Source organism: Quercus robur, chromosome 2, assembly GCF_932294415.1.
Source record: "Quercus robur chromosome 2, dhQueRobu3.1, whole genome shotgun sequence".
NCBI classification, from domain to species: domain Eukaryota; kingdom Viridiplantae; phylum Streptophyta; class Magnoliopsida; order Fagales; family Fagaceae; genus Quercus; species Quercus robur.
Genome location: NC_065535.1, coordinates 3,202,361 through 3,219,800, shown reverse-complemented (window position 1 = coordinate 3,219,800; position 17,440 = coordinate 3,202,361). Strand labels below are relative to the sequence as shown.

General features: G+C 37.6%; 1 protein-coding gene across 1 annotated transcript; it reads right to left on the bottom strand.

Annotated features, from left to right (window-relative positions):
* Window positions 1-2,840: 2,840 nt before the first annotated feature.
* Window positions 2,841-10,362, bottom strand: LOC126709711 (cytochrome P450 81C13-like). Its single transcript, XM_050410043.1, has 2 exons — window positions 9,464-10,362; window positions 2,841-3,593 (listed from the first exon to the last, which is right to left on the bottom strand). The coding sequence occupies exons 1-2, from the start codon at window positions 10,340-10,342 to the stop codon at window positions 2,970-2,972; spliced, it is 1,503 nt and encodes a 500-aa protein (XP_050266000.1). The 5' UTR covers window positions 10,343-10,362; the 3' UTR covers window positions 2,841-2,969.
* Window positions 10,363-17,440: the final 7,078 nt, after the last annotated feature.

The following is a 17,440-nucleotide window of genomic DNA, read 5'->3' as shown; positions in this document are numbered from 1 at the left end:
AATACAAAGAGTGACTGTGTTACCCTGCAAATACGAGTTTAGAAATGCCTTTTTTTGTCCAAAACCTGATCATGGCCTGTGCCCATTTTATTAACGTGGAGAGTGCTTCTTCTTCTTCTTTTTTGGTTTGGCTGTGGGTCCCCTTAAAATGGTTCTTTGACTTTTGTTGATACCCATTTTTGCAACACATTTTCTACAAGCCCGATTCGACCAAGCCTGACTTCCTTGTGGGCTCAATTCATGTATTATATTATATTTTATTCTTTTAAGCATGATTCAAGGCTTCAAGCCCATGCGACTTATTGGGGGAAATTGAGGAAGTGTGGTTTGGAGGGTATGGGTCAGTTCTTTTTAGACCTTTTGCATGAGCCCAACACATATGTGCTACCAAGTGAGCAAGGGAAACTGGTAGCACCTTAGGCTCATGGAGGAGGTCTTGTACCCGAAATTTCCACCCCAAAACAGCTTTTATACTCTAGGTGATTGTGGCCCAACTTTTCTGCTATACCATTTTTTGTCTAAAACACATAGTTGGCCCTATGTAGTTGGCCCTAATTGGCTGGTCTGGTCTACTACAACAACCAAATGCAATCTCCAAGGACCTGCCATGTCTAGGAAACATTAGCCCATGAATTTAGGCTACTTTATTTCCCAAATTATGCAAAAAGCAAGGCATCCCTCTTACCCAATTAAATCAAATTTGACCATAACTTTTTTGATTCATACCTTAGGATTCAAAGTCTCTTCTGTTGACCAAAAACAGTTACTTAGAACACCCCAAGTCCAATACAAAAGGCCCCAATTAGATTCAAAATCAACTAACCACATTCTACCTAGAGACTTGAAAATTCAGAGCAAAAGCCCATTCAGCCAGTCAACAATCTCACAATTCTAAATCTTAGGGGTGAAAATATAGGTACAGGAGAACCTTCCCTCTCTTCCTCACTACCTCTGTCAATTTCCTCTTCTCGGTGATTGCAGGTCGAAGTTTCAAACCTGTTGAACCACGTTTTCCCCATAGAGCTAAAACTTGAGAGTAAAAACCCACTGAGTCAGGAAACATTCTCATAATTCTGAACCTTAGAGCATTCACATCAGTTCTTCTAAATTTTCTGTCTATTTTACACGAAAAAACCTACTTTTTCTATTTTATACATCCACTTTTACAAATCACCCACATCAATTTATCTATTTTACACATTTATTTATTAAACTATTCATTATTTTACTAATTTTTATTATTCACTCCTCACTGCCCGTCTTTCTCACAAACCCACAGCCACCATCACCGCCACCATCACCACCCAGCCACCATCACCACCATCATCAGAAACCAAACAAAAATCAGATCAACCCACACATACCGATCAACCCACACGAAAAATCATTAGAAACCAAAGAAAAATCCGATCAACCCACACATACGATCAACCCACATACCGATCAACCCACACAAAAAATCAGATTCAACATCAGATCAACCAACACCGATCAACCCACACAAAGAAAAATCAACGCTGATCAAACGCCATCGTCTCCACGCCTCCACACATACCCAAATCAACCCACAACCCAAATCAACCCAGACCAAGCAAACCCACACCATCGCCAACCCAGACCGATCAACCCAGACCTCCCCACATCGCCGCCATCGATCATCGACCCAAACCCAGACCGCCACCATCGAGACCACGCCACACGCCACGCACCGATCTCACCACGCTGTGACCCATAGCGCCGATCTCGCCACGCTGTGAACTTCGGTGGCATGCTTTGAACGAGAGAGAGATGTGAGAGAGGGAGAGAGAACTGAGGATGAAAGGTTTTTGTGGGTTTTTTTGTGAGCGAAAGAGAGAGCGCAGAGAGGGAGGTGAAAGACTGTGGAGAGGAGAGAGAAAAAACATTAAAAAACTAAATACACGAGCTACAGTGCCCGTGTAAATTTACACGGGTACTATAGCTCGTTGAAAAATTTGGACGATTTTACACATTTTTAAACGGACTGATGTGGAGTATTTTTTTGGTTCAAAATGTGTAAAAGTAGCTAAAATGTGTATTTTACACATTTATACACAATTATCCAAGAGCTGATGTGAATGCTCTTAGGGGTGGAAATATAGGTAGAGGGGAACCTTCCCTCTCTTCCTCACAACCTCTCTCATTTTCCTCTTCTTGGTGACTATGGGTCGAAGTTTCAGACTTGTTATGTTTTTATACTTTTTCTACACTTTTGTTATTAGCATTTTGATTCTCTCTTGTCAAAACACCATTAGCCTTTTGTTCATTATACATTTGGAATTTTTGGCTTGATTCTCCACAATGAACACTTCTAAAGAACCCAATGGGAGATTTGGGCCATTCATGGTCTTTTTTTTTTTTTTTTTTTTTTTTTTTTTGCTAAACATTGACATTCATGTCTTAATACTTAAAAGCTTCTTATCAAATATCGACAACAAACGTAAAGTCCCAACCATACATGCATGATATGTTCCTTTCTCTCCGTTTATGACAACGTTTTATATCTTATCAACAACTACTGAAAATCTCAATCATGATGGCTCACCGTATGATTAAGACGTTTTGGTCCTATTCCTATATGAAAGATGCTTTGCTTAATTTCCAACGTAAGTAAAATAGTAAATCATATGAATCCAACCCGACCAAGTTGAGATTTTTGCTAGGATCCAAAGATTAAGAACCACCACAAGCGAAGCCAAAATTTTATACAAAAGTTTTGTCAAATCCAAATACCAAACCGAAAAAACCTACATGATTTTTATTTCTAATAATTGAGAAGAAGAAATGTTATTAAAAACCCAACATGTAAATCCAACCCACAGAGAAAAAAATAAACAGCCTCAAAAGGCTTATTGCTATGAAATACACATCATTACCCTTTGGAGAAAAAGGTACGGCTAGCTAGGCAGCGGAAATGAAGTTTTATTGCTATGAAATACGCATAAATCAAATCAAAGTTGAGAAAGGATGTTAGCCATTGAAGGGCATGGAGTACAAACAGCCTCCAAAGGCTTAGTCTTTGACATAAGAAATAATCCGGAACCTGTGGTCATGTCCACCATTTCCTTCCCAACCCTTTCCCAATCAAAGCACTGAATGAGTGCACCCAATGCTAATGAAATCACACGCAATGCCAAGCCACCACCAGGGCATGCCCTCCTCCCTATGCCAAATGGAATGAATTTGAATCCTTCTTTTTCTCCTTTGATTACTTCAAATCTCTCTGGCTTGAACATTGTGGGCTCCTTCCACACCTTGGGATCCCTATTCATGAAAAATACATTCACCAACAAAATCGTCCCTTGTGGTATATGATATCCCCCCACGGTGCAATCTGTTGAGGAAAAATGAGGTAATAAAAGTGGTGATGTAGGATACAATCTAAGGGTCTCATTCAGGACACAACGAAGATAGGGAAGCTTGGCAATATCCAAGTCATTTATCAAGCGTCCATGCCCAACTTGGCTGTCAATCTCTGCTTTAACCTTCTTTAGTATCTCTGGATGATTAAGAAGAAGTGACATTGCCCATTCCAAGGTTGTTGCTGTTGTATCTGTTCCCCCAATAAACATCATCTGAATCACATAATATTCCAACAATTTTAGAATAAATTTTGAGTTCAAAATCTGTGTAACGAGCTATGCACATCTACAACATGCAGTACAAGCAAGGCCGGCTTTATATAGTCGGGGTCTAAGGCAATAATTTAAATAGAGCATTTAATATTTAAATATCAATAAAATAAATTTATTTAATACTAACAAAACCATGGTTAATTTGATGAATTAAACAAATAATTTTATAAATTGATACTAACCAATCTAAAGTTACTTTCATACAGAAAATCAAATATCATTGTTCAACCAAAATTTTAAAATAAAATTTATTATTCTTTTAGAAAAATAGGTTTACTTTATCTTAGATAAGGTGATGCATTGTTATAAATTTTGATTTTGATATTAAGAAAGAAATATAGATTATTTGTTGTGTGGCCATATGAGAGATTAGACGGCTAATGTTGACAATTTGCCATGTAGGATACTGACTTACAAAAATTAATGCCTTACAGAGAAAAATAGTGCACAACCCTTTTTAATTTTTTTAAACCACTTATTATTATATAATTTTGAAAGAATATATATATATGTGGGGCCCAATAATTTATGGGCCAGACCCACTTGCTCATGGGGAGTCCAAAGGCCCAAGCCGAAAAAGGTTATGGCTTATTGTGGGGCCCAATAATTTATGGGCCAGGCCCACTTGCTCATGGGGAGTCCAAAGGCTCAAGCCGAAAAAGGTTATGGCCCAAGCTCAAAAATATAAGGCACAAAATGGCCCGGAGATGCAGCCGAGGACAGTTTAGTCCTCGGCAGACCCAAAGCTCCATTGAGAAGAGGGGTAAAAAAAGGGTATAGGAACAAATTTGAAAGAAGATCTAAAATATCTTGGGAGAGCTGACCTTACTACCCTTCCCAGATAAGACTCTGTACCCAACAGAGTCGGATTCTTCGGCTTTATCAACCACCCCCAACAATTCTGGGATTAGACTGACGGGACAAATATCAGTCTTGGAAAGGTTGACCCTACACGTGGACGAAGGACAGCGAACGTGGGATAGTATAAAAGAAAAGGTAAAGTAGTAAAGAAAGGGGGGGGGGGGGCCAAAAAAGTAGGGCCTCCCATCCCACCTCCAAGAGAAAGACTCCATGGGTGAAAATACCTTAACGATGTATGCACACCATAGAAAAAACCCACCGCCGGGTAACCGGGGGAAGACCTTAATGCTCCTCGGACCAAGTCCGAGGAGTCCAACCCCTCAGGATACGACGCTATAGGGCTTAAATGTTCAAACCCAACCCCTTTTTCTACATGAATTCCTCTAAAATCAGGACCGGACCATCGCCCCGTGATCAAAGGCAAGCCTTTCAAGCCCACTCTCTACAAATCATATTGTGAAGGATCTTTCATGTGCGAGCCCAACAACATTATTGGGCCGTTAAATAATCGTGTCCCTACAATTGGCGCCGTCTGTGGGAAGGCTTGCGCGTTGGCATAGGTGGCGTTTAAGTCAACTCTCTAGCAAGCAGAGATTCGCGGGTTTTCCCCCATCTCCGGTGACATGCAGTTGTTATTCCGACATAAACTTATGCCAGGGTTTACGTCCTGCAGTGCCAACGGCATGGGCAGCTCTAGGGGCTTCCGACCTCAAGTCAGCTCTCCCCGCCATGGTCAAGGGGCTGACCTGCGAAAAAAGCGAATAAGTACAAAAAAGTACTCAAAAAAGTTTTGGACTGAACCAAGGCCTTGCATGGTCCTCGGACTCAAGCCTATGGGGAAACCAAGTACACAAAGAAAAAAAAAAACCCAAGTTTTGGATAGAACCAAGGCCTTGCATGGTCCTCGGACTCAAGCCTATGGGGAAACCAAGTACACAAAGAAAAAAAAAAAAACCCAAGTTTTGGACAGAACCAAGGCCTTGCATGGTCCTCGGACTCAAGCCTATGGGAAAACCAAGTACTCAAAAAAGTTTTGGACAGAACCAAGGCCTTGCATGGTCCTCGGACTCAAGCCTATGGGGAAACCAAGTACTCAAAAAAGTTTTGGACAGAACCAAAGCCTTGCATGGTCCTCGGACTCAAGCCTATGGGGAAACCAAGTACACAAAGAAAAAAAAAAAACTCAAGTTTTGGACAGAACCAAGGCCTTGCATGGTCCTCGGACTTAAGCCTATGGGGAAACCAAGTACTCAAAAAAGTTTTGGACAGAACCAAGGCCTTGCATGGTCCTCGGACTCAAGCCTATGGGGAAACCAAGTACTCAAAAAAGTTTTGGACAGAACTAAGACCTTGCATGGTCCTCGGACTCAAGCCTATGGGGAAACCAAGTACTCAAAAAAGTTTTGGACAGAACCAAGGTCTTGCATGGTCCTCGGACTCAAGCCTATGGGGAAACCAAGTACACAAAAGAAAAAACGCAAGTTTTGGACAGAACCAAGGCCTTGCATGGTCCTCGGAACCAAGGCCTTGCATGGTCCTCGGACTCAAGCCTATGGGGAAACCAAGTACACAAAAGAAAAAACGCAAGTTTTGGACAGAACCAAGGCCTTGCATGGTCCTCGGACTCAAGCCTGTGGGGAAACCAGCTACGTGGATGGGGAAGATCCTCGGCTCAAATACTGTAAAAGGTTAAGGCCAGTAAGAGTGATAAGAAGATGGCGAAACGCCCCACTGTTCAGTAGCCTAAGGAGGCTGTTCATTTTGCGGGTGATATGTCTTCGGATGGTTACTTCCTACACCGCATCGAGCACTCAGTTCTCATCTCGACTAGTTTTGGGGTAAGTATCGTTCTTCACAGGTCGGCATTGTTGTGCCAAACAACTCTATTAAAGTTATGGTTACACCTATTTCTTAGCAAGTATTTTGGCCCTAGTTGTCATTGATTCAAACGCTATATTTTTGTGCCGAACAGCACTTACAAATTCGTAAAAACGCTTTTCTCTTTGATAAGGGGTTAAGGACCCAAGTATTGTACTCTAAGGTCAGCAGTATTGTGCTCGGCCGATTCAGTAAGCTCATCATAATATCCTTTCTGTTCCTGCCTCAGGGGAGTTTCAACCCTAAGAATCATTTGTTCGATCCAGTATTATTGAGCAAGATTATTTTTATAAACAGGGAGCAAGATCTTTTTATTAGCTGGAACTTTAGTCCTATACGTCGGTCACGGTTTAAAAATAAAAAGAATTTACAAGACTGTATGTCTATGCATTGCGTTATCATTTTGGAAACATAGAGATATAACATGTAAAGTAAAATGGCAACAATTTTTATTAATATAAAGATACATTACAACGTACAAAAAGGGGCTTAAACAAGCCTATACAAAAGGTAAATTGCCGAAACAACGATAACATCAGCAATACAGATAAATAAACAGTCAGGTGTCTTTTAAACTCGTCTTCAAAGTCTCTCCAATCTCTGCCTCAGTATCGCCCATATTGAGAGAAGAACCTTCTTTAGGAGAAGATGAAGGAGAAGGAAGAAGAAGATGAAGGAGAAGGAATGAGGAAGATGGAGGAGATGAGTAAAATGAAGGAGGAGAAAAAGAGGGAAAAGACGAAAAGAAAGAAAAAGGAGCAAAAGAGGGAGAAGGAAAAGCACCAGGATGGATCTGGTGGTGGAAAGAAGAAGAAAGAGAGGCAAAAGGAGGCGCCAGTGAACGAAGAGAGGAAGAAGCAGGGGCACTTAGTCCCTGCCCCAGTCCTGACTCCTAACACACTGGTGCCATGTTAGATATGCTCATGAGAGAGTGGGTGGTACTGATAATGTGTGTCCTCGGCTCAGTCACGCCGAAAGTGTGACGTGACGAGTCCCTGCTTCGGATTTTGGCTAAAAGGAAGGCGAGACAAATCTTGAGTCTCCGCCATCCTTGCCCTGACCGAGCCATTTCGAGCTTCGTTAGAACATGGTATTTCTGGGAGGGGAATGGTTTTTTCATTGCTTATTACTTTGGTGAGTGTATTTCAGGTTAAGGTATAACCAGAGAGTAAAAGTAAACTCCGGAAGGAATCTAAGGGTTTCAAATTTCAGGGGAATTAAAGGGATTCATTTGTGGGAGAAACAACTCTTGTTTCTTCTCTTTATATATAGGGGACGAAGAGGAGGGTACTTAATGTGTTCAGATCTCCAAGAAAATCTGCAAACAAGAATACGCCCGTTCCGCTCCCCCACACCATCAGTAACCGTTAAATCTGAGATGTCTCGTGAAGATAAACTATTAAAGACACGCTTCGGATAACCAAACGGCATGAACGTATCGTGAATAAATCAAGAGGAACATCTCGTAGACCGGTACATCGCCTGGGCAGGTAGAGAATTGCCGACGTCAGTGAAAGGCTGAATTAAATGAGCCGTAATAAAGGTTCGGTATTACCAAAACCCCCCTCTCCAACCAGGAGGTCAGACAGCAGGGTTTTGAGGGGCTATTGTGGGGCCCAATAATTTATGGGCCAGGCCCACTTGCTCATGGGGAGTCCAAAGGCCCAAGCCGAAAAAGGTTATGGCTTATTGTGGGGCCCAATAATTTATGGGCCAGGCCCACTTGCTCATGGGGAGTCCAAAGGCCCAAGCCGAAAAAGGTTATGGTCCAAGCTCAAAAATATAAGGCACAAAATGGCCCGGAAATGCAGCCGAGGACAGTTTAGTCCTCGGCAGACCCAAAGTTCCATTGAGAAGAGGGGTAAAAAAAGGGTATAGGAACAAATTTGAAAGAAGATCTAAAATATCTTGGGAGAGCTACCCTTACTACCCTTCCCAGATAAGACTCTGCACCCAACAGAGCCGGATTCTTCGGCTTTATCAACCACCCCCAACAATTCTGGGATTAGACTGACGGGACAAATATCAGTCTTGGAAAGGTTGACCCTACACGTGGACGAAGGACAGCGAATGTGGGATAGTATAAAAGAAAAGGTAAAGTAGTAAAGAAAGGGGGGGGGGGGGGCCAAAAAAGTAGGGCCTCCCATCCCACCTCCAGGAGAAAGACTCCATGGGTGAAAATACCTTAACGATGTATGCACACCATAAAAAAAACCCACCGCCGGGTAACCGGGGGAAGACCTTAATGCTCCTCGGACCAAGTCCGAGGAGTCCAACCCCTCAGGATACGACTCTATAGGGCTTAAATGTTCAAACCCAACCCCTTTTTCTACATGAATTCCTCTAAAATCAGGACCGGACCATCGCCCCGTGATCAAAGGCAAGCCTTTCAAGCCCACTCTCTACAAATCATATTGTGAGGGATCTTTCATGTGCGAGCCCAACATCATTATTGGGCCGTTAAATAATCGTGTCCCTACAATATATATATTTATATTATATAAAGCACACAAAATGTGCTAATGACTAATAAATGTGATTAGTAAGCTTCAACAATTCAACCTCCTAATAAATGTTTTTTTTTTTTTTTTTGGTGAGCTCTATATAGTAAGATTTGTAACATTCCTAACACAACTCTACAATTTTGAGATATTTTTTATAATGGGATGGGCCTATATTTTATAAAAGGATAAAAAAAAAAGTAAAAAAAAAAAATTGGAGGTCTTGAGCCACTACTAATTACTAGTAGTAAAATAACAATGCTACGAACACAACAATTTTCACAACAAAATTCACAATTACTTAGTTGACAGTTTATTATTAATTCTCCTATGAACTTATCATTGACATATATTACTGAATTATCTACCATTTATAACTTATAACAATAACTAATTTTATTGTGCGCAACCCATTTTGTTTCACATGCATCTTGGTTTTGTAAGAGCTCTCCATAGGACCACCAGAAAATCATTCACAATCGGTACTATTTACTTCGTTTGTATTTTAAGGTAGGTGCATGTCTCTACCTCAATTACTTTTACTAATGAAAAATATGTGGATGAACTTACCAATATGATGCTTTTGATGACATTATCTGAATAGAATTCAGGTTCAGATTCTCTCAGAGAAAAAAGAGTTTCAATCAGTGTCCTCTTCTTTTCCACATGGGGTTTCTTTTGTTTCATCTCTTCCATCAAACGCCCCAATGCTCCATCCCTCATTTTCTGCATTCTAATCATATTCTTCTCCAACCCTTTGTAACCGACCCACTTTAAAATTGGAAAGAAATCACATATATTCACTGTCGAGCTTGCAAAGTAGCTATCTTTGAATTCTTTGAGAAGTTGCTTTCCCACATCCATGCATGCAAACTCCTCTCCAACACATGGCTTTCCAGCAACCATTCTCATCATTATATTGGACACCAAAAGTGTGGACAAGTACTTGAAGTCCACCTTTTGGGGTTCTATATTTGACACTCTAAACATTTGGCGGAGAAGATAGTACACTTCTTCTTCTCTAATGATAGAAGACTTTTGGAGGCTGATATGAGAGAAGATTTCAATGGTAGCAACACGCCTGAGGTTTCTCCACAAATGACCACAGGGAGCCCAAACTGGAACTGTTGAGTTGTATGTTAAATGCTGCCCAGCCATGGTGCGGGGACGATTTGCAAATGTTATGTCATTCTTGATGAAACATTCTTCAACAGCAGAAGGAGAAGATACAACGAGCATAGACCTAAAACCAAGTTTAAGAGAAAGGATTGGACCATACTGCGATGATAGGGTATGTAGTGCTTGGTGGAGTGGCTGTTTATTAAGGAGGTGGAGATGGCCGATTATTGGTAGAGAAAATGGACTTGGTGGTAGATTTTTGTTGCGATGGTTTAGAATTTTGACAATGAAAATAATGGAGAAGAGCAAAGCAAGGAATAAGTTTCCCATGGCAAAGCAGCAAACTCAAACTAGAGAGACAAAGGAGATAGAAATATTATTTTAATACTGAAGTGGGGTGGTCGAGCAGCTGTCATATTTATAGAAGGGAAAATACTACTACACACCCTATTACACAAAAGCTTGAAATTGAGAAGAATTTTTTTTTTTTTTTTTTAAAGAAAAAACACTGTAATTTTATTCAAAGAGAGAGCGGAATCGGCTTGAATTACAAAAACTAGGTGTGGAGAACATCCTTCATTCATACCGTAAACTCACTAACATGTCTAGCAATGTTGTAGGGTGAACTATTACCTTATGTTAGTACATTACCAAACTCAAAATTTGAAAAATTCTTAACTAACTCCTTTGCTTCATCAACAAAGAGTCCATAGTCCGTCAAGGATGGCCTCTCGTACAAAAGGGCATTATTGGTGTGATTTTTTGAGGACATTTCTACTGTCAACTTCATTGCTTCCTTCCAATAATACAAAACCAGTCCCCCCCACCTCTATGAAATTGAGAAGATTTTGTTCTCATATTTAATCAAATTTCATCCGACCAACCCAACCTAACAAAGAAAATTAAGTGTACAGTACAAACATGTGGCATGCATTCATTATTTAATGACATTTTCTTTTCGACATGTGCCCTTATAATAGAGTTTACTGTATTTTTTATGAGACTCTTCTGTACTTGTAGGCCCGTTCAAGAGTAGCATTAAAAATAGAGGAATGTTGCACCATAACATTTTACATAACTTTTGTTATGTGATAAATTGAGAATAGTAGAAACATGGACTCATATAAATTTACTATTTATTTTTTTTTCTATCATTTACAATTCACCATGTGATAAGTTATGACAAAAACTATATAAATTTAGAATAGTAGAGATGTTGTCTCTTTTAGATTTAATTTTTTTTTTTTTTTTTTTTTTTTTTTTTTTTTGTTGTCATTTACAATTCACCATGTGATAAGTTATGGTAAAAACTGTAGTATTAACATTTCTTTGGTAAATATATACAGAAAATTTTATACGAATTTAGTGTCCTTTGTTCCTTTGCTCTGTCAAGGATTTACTTGGTTGATGATCAGTATGTGTAAAAGCGAATTGTTTTTGAAGTGTTGGGGGAGCTTGGTTTGCTCTTTTTGCCATGTGATTTGCAGCTTAGGGGAACGTCGGCAAAGGGAGGCTTGTCTTTGGGGATTTGAGTTAACGAAATGAACGATGATGATGTCCATGACCATGATACCAAAAAGAGATTATTTGTCCTATAATAACTCTATAAGCACAACAATTTTCTCAAAATATGTTAGAAAGTAGTTATTAGTAGATAATAATTAAATTGACATTAGTTATAGACATTAAAGATAGCTATTGTTCTTTGTAGACATATCATTTCTCTTTCACATATTACCGATATATGCATTATGCAATGAGCTCTCTCATAATAAGTGGTTCAAAATGAAAATAATGGATAGGAGTAATGAAAGGTAAATGTATAAGTTGTATTTGGTTGAGTGAAAATAGGAAGAATGAAAAAATTTTAATAATGAAAAAGTGGGTGGAAAAGTAACGTTTTTCATTGTTGGGTTTTTTTTTTTTTTTTTTGAGTGAGAGTTTCAACTTATGGCGTCCGTTCCTGATGATAACCCTTTATCATTAGATTAAGACACCAATCAATTTTTGGAGTAGGTGGGGATTGAACTTCAAATCTCTTATTCAACCATCAGATATTTTATTAGTTGAAATAACTGGAACCCACTCATTGTTGGGTTAATAATGGAAAACATTGGAGAAAATACCTAGACTCACCAGATTATTTTCTCTTTAAATTGGAGAGAAAATTTGAGTGAAAATGGATAGTTGAGTCAAAATGACTCAACTGTCCGTCCACACCATTTTTTATTTATTTTTCCTGCCCGCCATCTATAATTTTTGTCTTCCCACCTCTTTTTAGTAATTTACACAAGAAACAATTTTCATCTTCTCATTTTTCTTTTAAGCCAAACAAAGAAAATTTATATTTGTTTTTTTATTATTCCACTTCTTCACCCTCCCAACCAAAACATATGGTGGAAAAGTAAAATCTTTTTTATCATTTTACTTTTCTATCCTCAAAATATTTTTCATCCTCCATTTTTTCCAACATCTCAATCACACAAAGCCTAAGTTTTCCATGGAAAATCAACATATAAGAGAGAGAGAGAGAGAGAGAGAGAGAGAGAGAGAGAGAGAGAGACCTAATACTATAGTCAAGCTCTATCCCTACACATAAAGAGATTAGTTTTTGTTTTAATATTAACGTGGTGATAATTCACTAATAAATAAAGATAGCTAGTTAGAAAAGTAGCCAATTAACTTTCATTAAGTACTATATGTAACGGCTACATGAATAACTACATTCACATTAGTCTCTCACTTCTTGTGGAACCACACTCACATGAGCTCGTATCATACCTCTATGGCCATTAACAGGTCTCACTTCCATTTACATCTGATTTGAGACTATAAAGACCTTATATCCCTTTATCATTGTGCATAATCGAAGCTTAATCTTGTGTGGAAACCTTTTCAACTTGATGAGGGAAAGCCACAGGATCAACTCTGAATAAATTTACTACAATAAAATCGATTATAATATTTTGTCAAGTTTTTGTCTGAAACTTAAATTTACAACAATTACAATACTATCACCTCTCTAGAAATTAATACAATTTTACATGATATATCCACTCTCAATACTTCCTAGCAAACCTCTAATTTCATAATAGGATCCTCTCAATTTCAAAAATTGTTCATTTTTTTTAATTTCATAATTCAAATTTTACTTTCTGAATCTAATAATATACAAACTATCACGTCATTTATAATTTTAAATGACACCCAAGATCATGGCATTTGTTAGGATTGGGATATTACATAACATTAGTGAGATGGTTTTGTGGATTGGATCGTTAGATCATAGATCATAAGATTCTTCTCTCTCTCTCTCTCTCTCTCTCTCTCTCTCTCTATATATATATATATATAATTTTTTTTAAACACCTATAATAATGACATATGTTGAAGAATCTTGTTTTTTTTTTTTTAATATATCTTTCATCAAAAATTATTCTAAATTCAATGACGAATTTTCTATTAATTAACCAAATAAACAAAAAATTAACAAATAACAAAGGTGTATTAGGGTGTTATTATTCTTTATTTATATTATTTAAACATTAATTATTATCTTATATGCATTCCATATAATAATATGTTACTATTATTTAGTATTCTTATACTACATTGTATGATGTTAGCTGTAGGTATATTAGTATATATCCATTTATGTAAAGTAGGTTGGAAGTTAAAAATAACTTTCAAATGCTTAGGGCTTATGCTATTATCTTTCACTCTCTCTTTGTGCTGACCCTCTGACCCATTTAATATTTCGACTGCCCCAACTCTATCTCTACCCTACGTGCACAATTTGAGGTAATATATGTGACAAAGCAGTGTGTGTCCATAGACAGGTCACCTTCAGATTTCTACTGCAAATGCTCTCTCTCTCTCTCTCTCTCTCTCTCTCTCTCTCTCAATGTTGAGCAAACATATGTATCATTATTATGGGTTTTATATTTGATGTTGTGAGGTAGATCAATGGAAACTAAAAGAGAAATCACCAGAAAGGCAAAAACAATTCTGTACGCGATTCCACAATCCCAACGAATAGATATATGATCAAGAACCGATCGATCCAGATCAATTTTAGTCGTAATCCTGACAACCGATGCTACACTTTCAGATTTGTAAATTTAAGTTTAACCTCACAAACACGCAACATTTATTATGTTTTCTCATGGATTGCTCTGGTGTCACTGTCACACTCTCAGCCAATCCTTTTTCTTTTCTCACGTTGCGGCTCTCACGTATGGCCTACACCGCCCATGCACTGGTTTATTTGTACTTATAAAGATAACCCATGCTGCCTACCTTCACTTCAACAAAACACGTTCTCCTGGTTCAACTAAGAAACGTGATTTGCTGTGATGAACTACTTCAACTACAACAAAAAACGTGACTTTCTCACGTGTTTTACTTCAACTACAACATAAAAACGTGACTTGCTCACTGGTATGGATGGAGAGGGTATATGATGCAAGTGGCATGTAATCTCCCTCTCATATTTACTATTTAAGGATGGATCTCACACTAACGGGTTCATTCCATATGAGAGGGGCATTACTGTTACATAATATTATCCTTTTTTTTTTATCTAAATCCAGTGACCCAACCCAATCCATTAGGTTAGTTAGATTAGTTTCTATACATTCGATGGGTTGGGAAGAAACCCTCAACTCAACCTATGCACATCTTGAGCATGGTTATCCAATATTGCAATATTGCCCCTCAAAAACATATTACCGCTAGTACCCGAAAAATGATAACAATCCTAATTTCAAACAGAAACATGATTCAAGACTACAAAACCACTCAAATTAGTATGACCAATTATCATGTGAAAGGAAAGAATATGCCATTATCGTACTTTTGAAGAATTATATAATTACTCTTGAGAACATATGTTAGTCCTAGAAGGGCATGGACTACAAATGGCCTGAAAAGGCTTTGACAAAAGAAATCCAAAATTTGGTTCATGTCAGCCACTTCCTTCCCAACCCTTTCCCCAAACAAAATACTAAATGACTGCAACCAATGCCAACGAAAGTTTCCACTTGGCCATGCCCGCACCTGGCATGGCCTCCTCATTATGCCAAATGGAATGTCCCTTCTCTTTCTCCAATGGTTACTTCAAATCTCTTTGGTTTAAATCTATTGGGTTCCTCCCACAGCTTAGGATTCCTATGCATGAACCATGCATTCACCAACAAAATTGTCCTTCGTTGTATATGAAATTCCCCCACGATGTAATCTTCTGAGGGAAAATGTGGTAATAAAAATGGCTGTGGAGGATTTACCGATTTAGTACTCTCTCATTGATGACACAACAAAGAGGGGGAAGCTTTGCAAAAGCTGAGTCATTTAGCAAGCGCCCACGTTTTTTAACCTAGCTGTCAATGTCTGTTCTAACCTTCTGCAGTACCTCTGGATGATTTAGAAGAAGTGACATTGACCATTCCATGGTTGTTACTATTGTATCTATTCTTGCAATAAACATAGTTTGAAGCACACATATAATGCTCAAGTAAGGTTAGAATAAACTTTTAGGTAAAAGTTTGAGACATTCTTTATAGATCTAAATCTGTGTCAAGTATTACATTATTTATAATTTTAAATAATGTGGTAATTGATACATTGTTATAGACCTAATAATTAAAATATTAATGGCGAAATGGAAGCTTAGTATTTTAACTGAAATGGAGAAAATCATGTTCCACTTTGTTAATGTTACAAAATAGATACAATGGTGCGGTTTGGATTCCCGTTTCCTGCGTTTCCACGTCTCGTTTTTCTTTTCTTTTCTTTTTTTTTAGCCGTGAATGTTGATTTTTTCCTTGAACAGTGCACCTGTACACTGTTCACGGGACCCACAAATATCATTTTTCTACAACTTTTCATTAAAAATAGATCTCACGGTATTATTCACACATTTAAAAATTATTTTGCTATAATGTTTTCAATTTTCAGTTTTCAGTTATATCCAAACGGACCCAATATAACACATGAATCTTTAATGCGCGCATATAGATCTGGAATTAGAGTAGCTTTGCTTGAACATCATTATTTTGGAGACAGGAGGTCAGTTATAATTCAAATAAGAAAACAGGAGTAATAAGGTGTATATTAACTGGAATGGTCCTCCTCAAAAAAAAAAAAAAAAAAAATCCTTCTTGAATGGTGTAGGTACTCATGAAAATTGCTATGTAATCTATCAAATTGATGAGTTAACTTTTAAAACACACAACAAAGTAGTAATTAAGAATTTAAGGTATCTGGTCAATGCCAATTAACATTAATCAAAGTCAATTGTCAACATTGATGTGGCTGCAAATGTGGCATCAATAATGTGATAGTTTGTGCTGATAACTTGATATGATGCTAACATGGTAGTCTAGGCTGACAGAACACTACTAACGTGGCATTACAATAACTGTCCATCAAGAGAAATTGCTAGAGATTTTTTTTTTTTTCCTTTTCTTTTAATTCATTTACAACAAGCAGATAATTATAATTTGTATGGTATAAAAATATTTTTATGCTAAACTCTCTACCAAAATAAGTTAGAGCTATATAAACATTTATAAACCATTTAGGCTATAAATTATACATTTCCGAAGAAAATACATTAGAAACTATATCTCCTTGTGAGATTAAAGCTGTCACCAATGACACATACAATTTAGTGCCATAACAAAATCCTCACCAGGATATGCAACCCTTCCGGCAAATATGGATTTTTAAGACCCATGACCTACAATCCAAACTCCAAGTGCCCTACCTCAAACGTTAACATAGACAATAATCACCACACATAAGTAATAACTCAAAATTCACAAATCAAACCCTCAAATACAAATCATTCTTATCAGGGCAGCTCAATATCTTTGAGGACCTTAGGCGAAATTTTTAAGTAAGGCATTTTTTATATTTAAATATTAATTAAATAATATTTATTGATTTTTTTATTTAAAATCTATTAGACATTTATAAAGAGAAAATATTTATAGATAAATAAAACCCAAATTATAATTAAAAATAATAATTTAACTAAAAATAAAATTTAAAGTATAGAATAATAAAACTTGGTTATTACAATTTTTCTAAAGTCATGACTACTTTATATTTTAAAGTTTAAACCTGCACAAATAAAATTAATTTATTACTGTGGGGCCTGAGAATTCAGGGCCCAAATCCATTATACATCAAGGCCCAAGGACTCAGCCCAAGGAAGGATTCCTCCTCGGACAGGCCAGGCCGATGAGAAAAGGACGCATCAGACCACTCCATGAAAGAAGATAAGTACTAAGAAGGAAAAGGACAAAAGGAAGCATGTAAATATCCAAGAAAAAGCTGCTGCCAATGCATTAAATGTTCTGCAACTAAAGGAACCCTGCTTTTCAGCCTTTACAACCGCCCCCAACGACTTTAGGGATGGGCTGA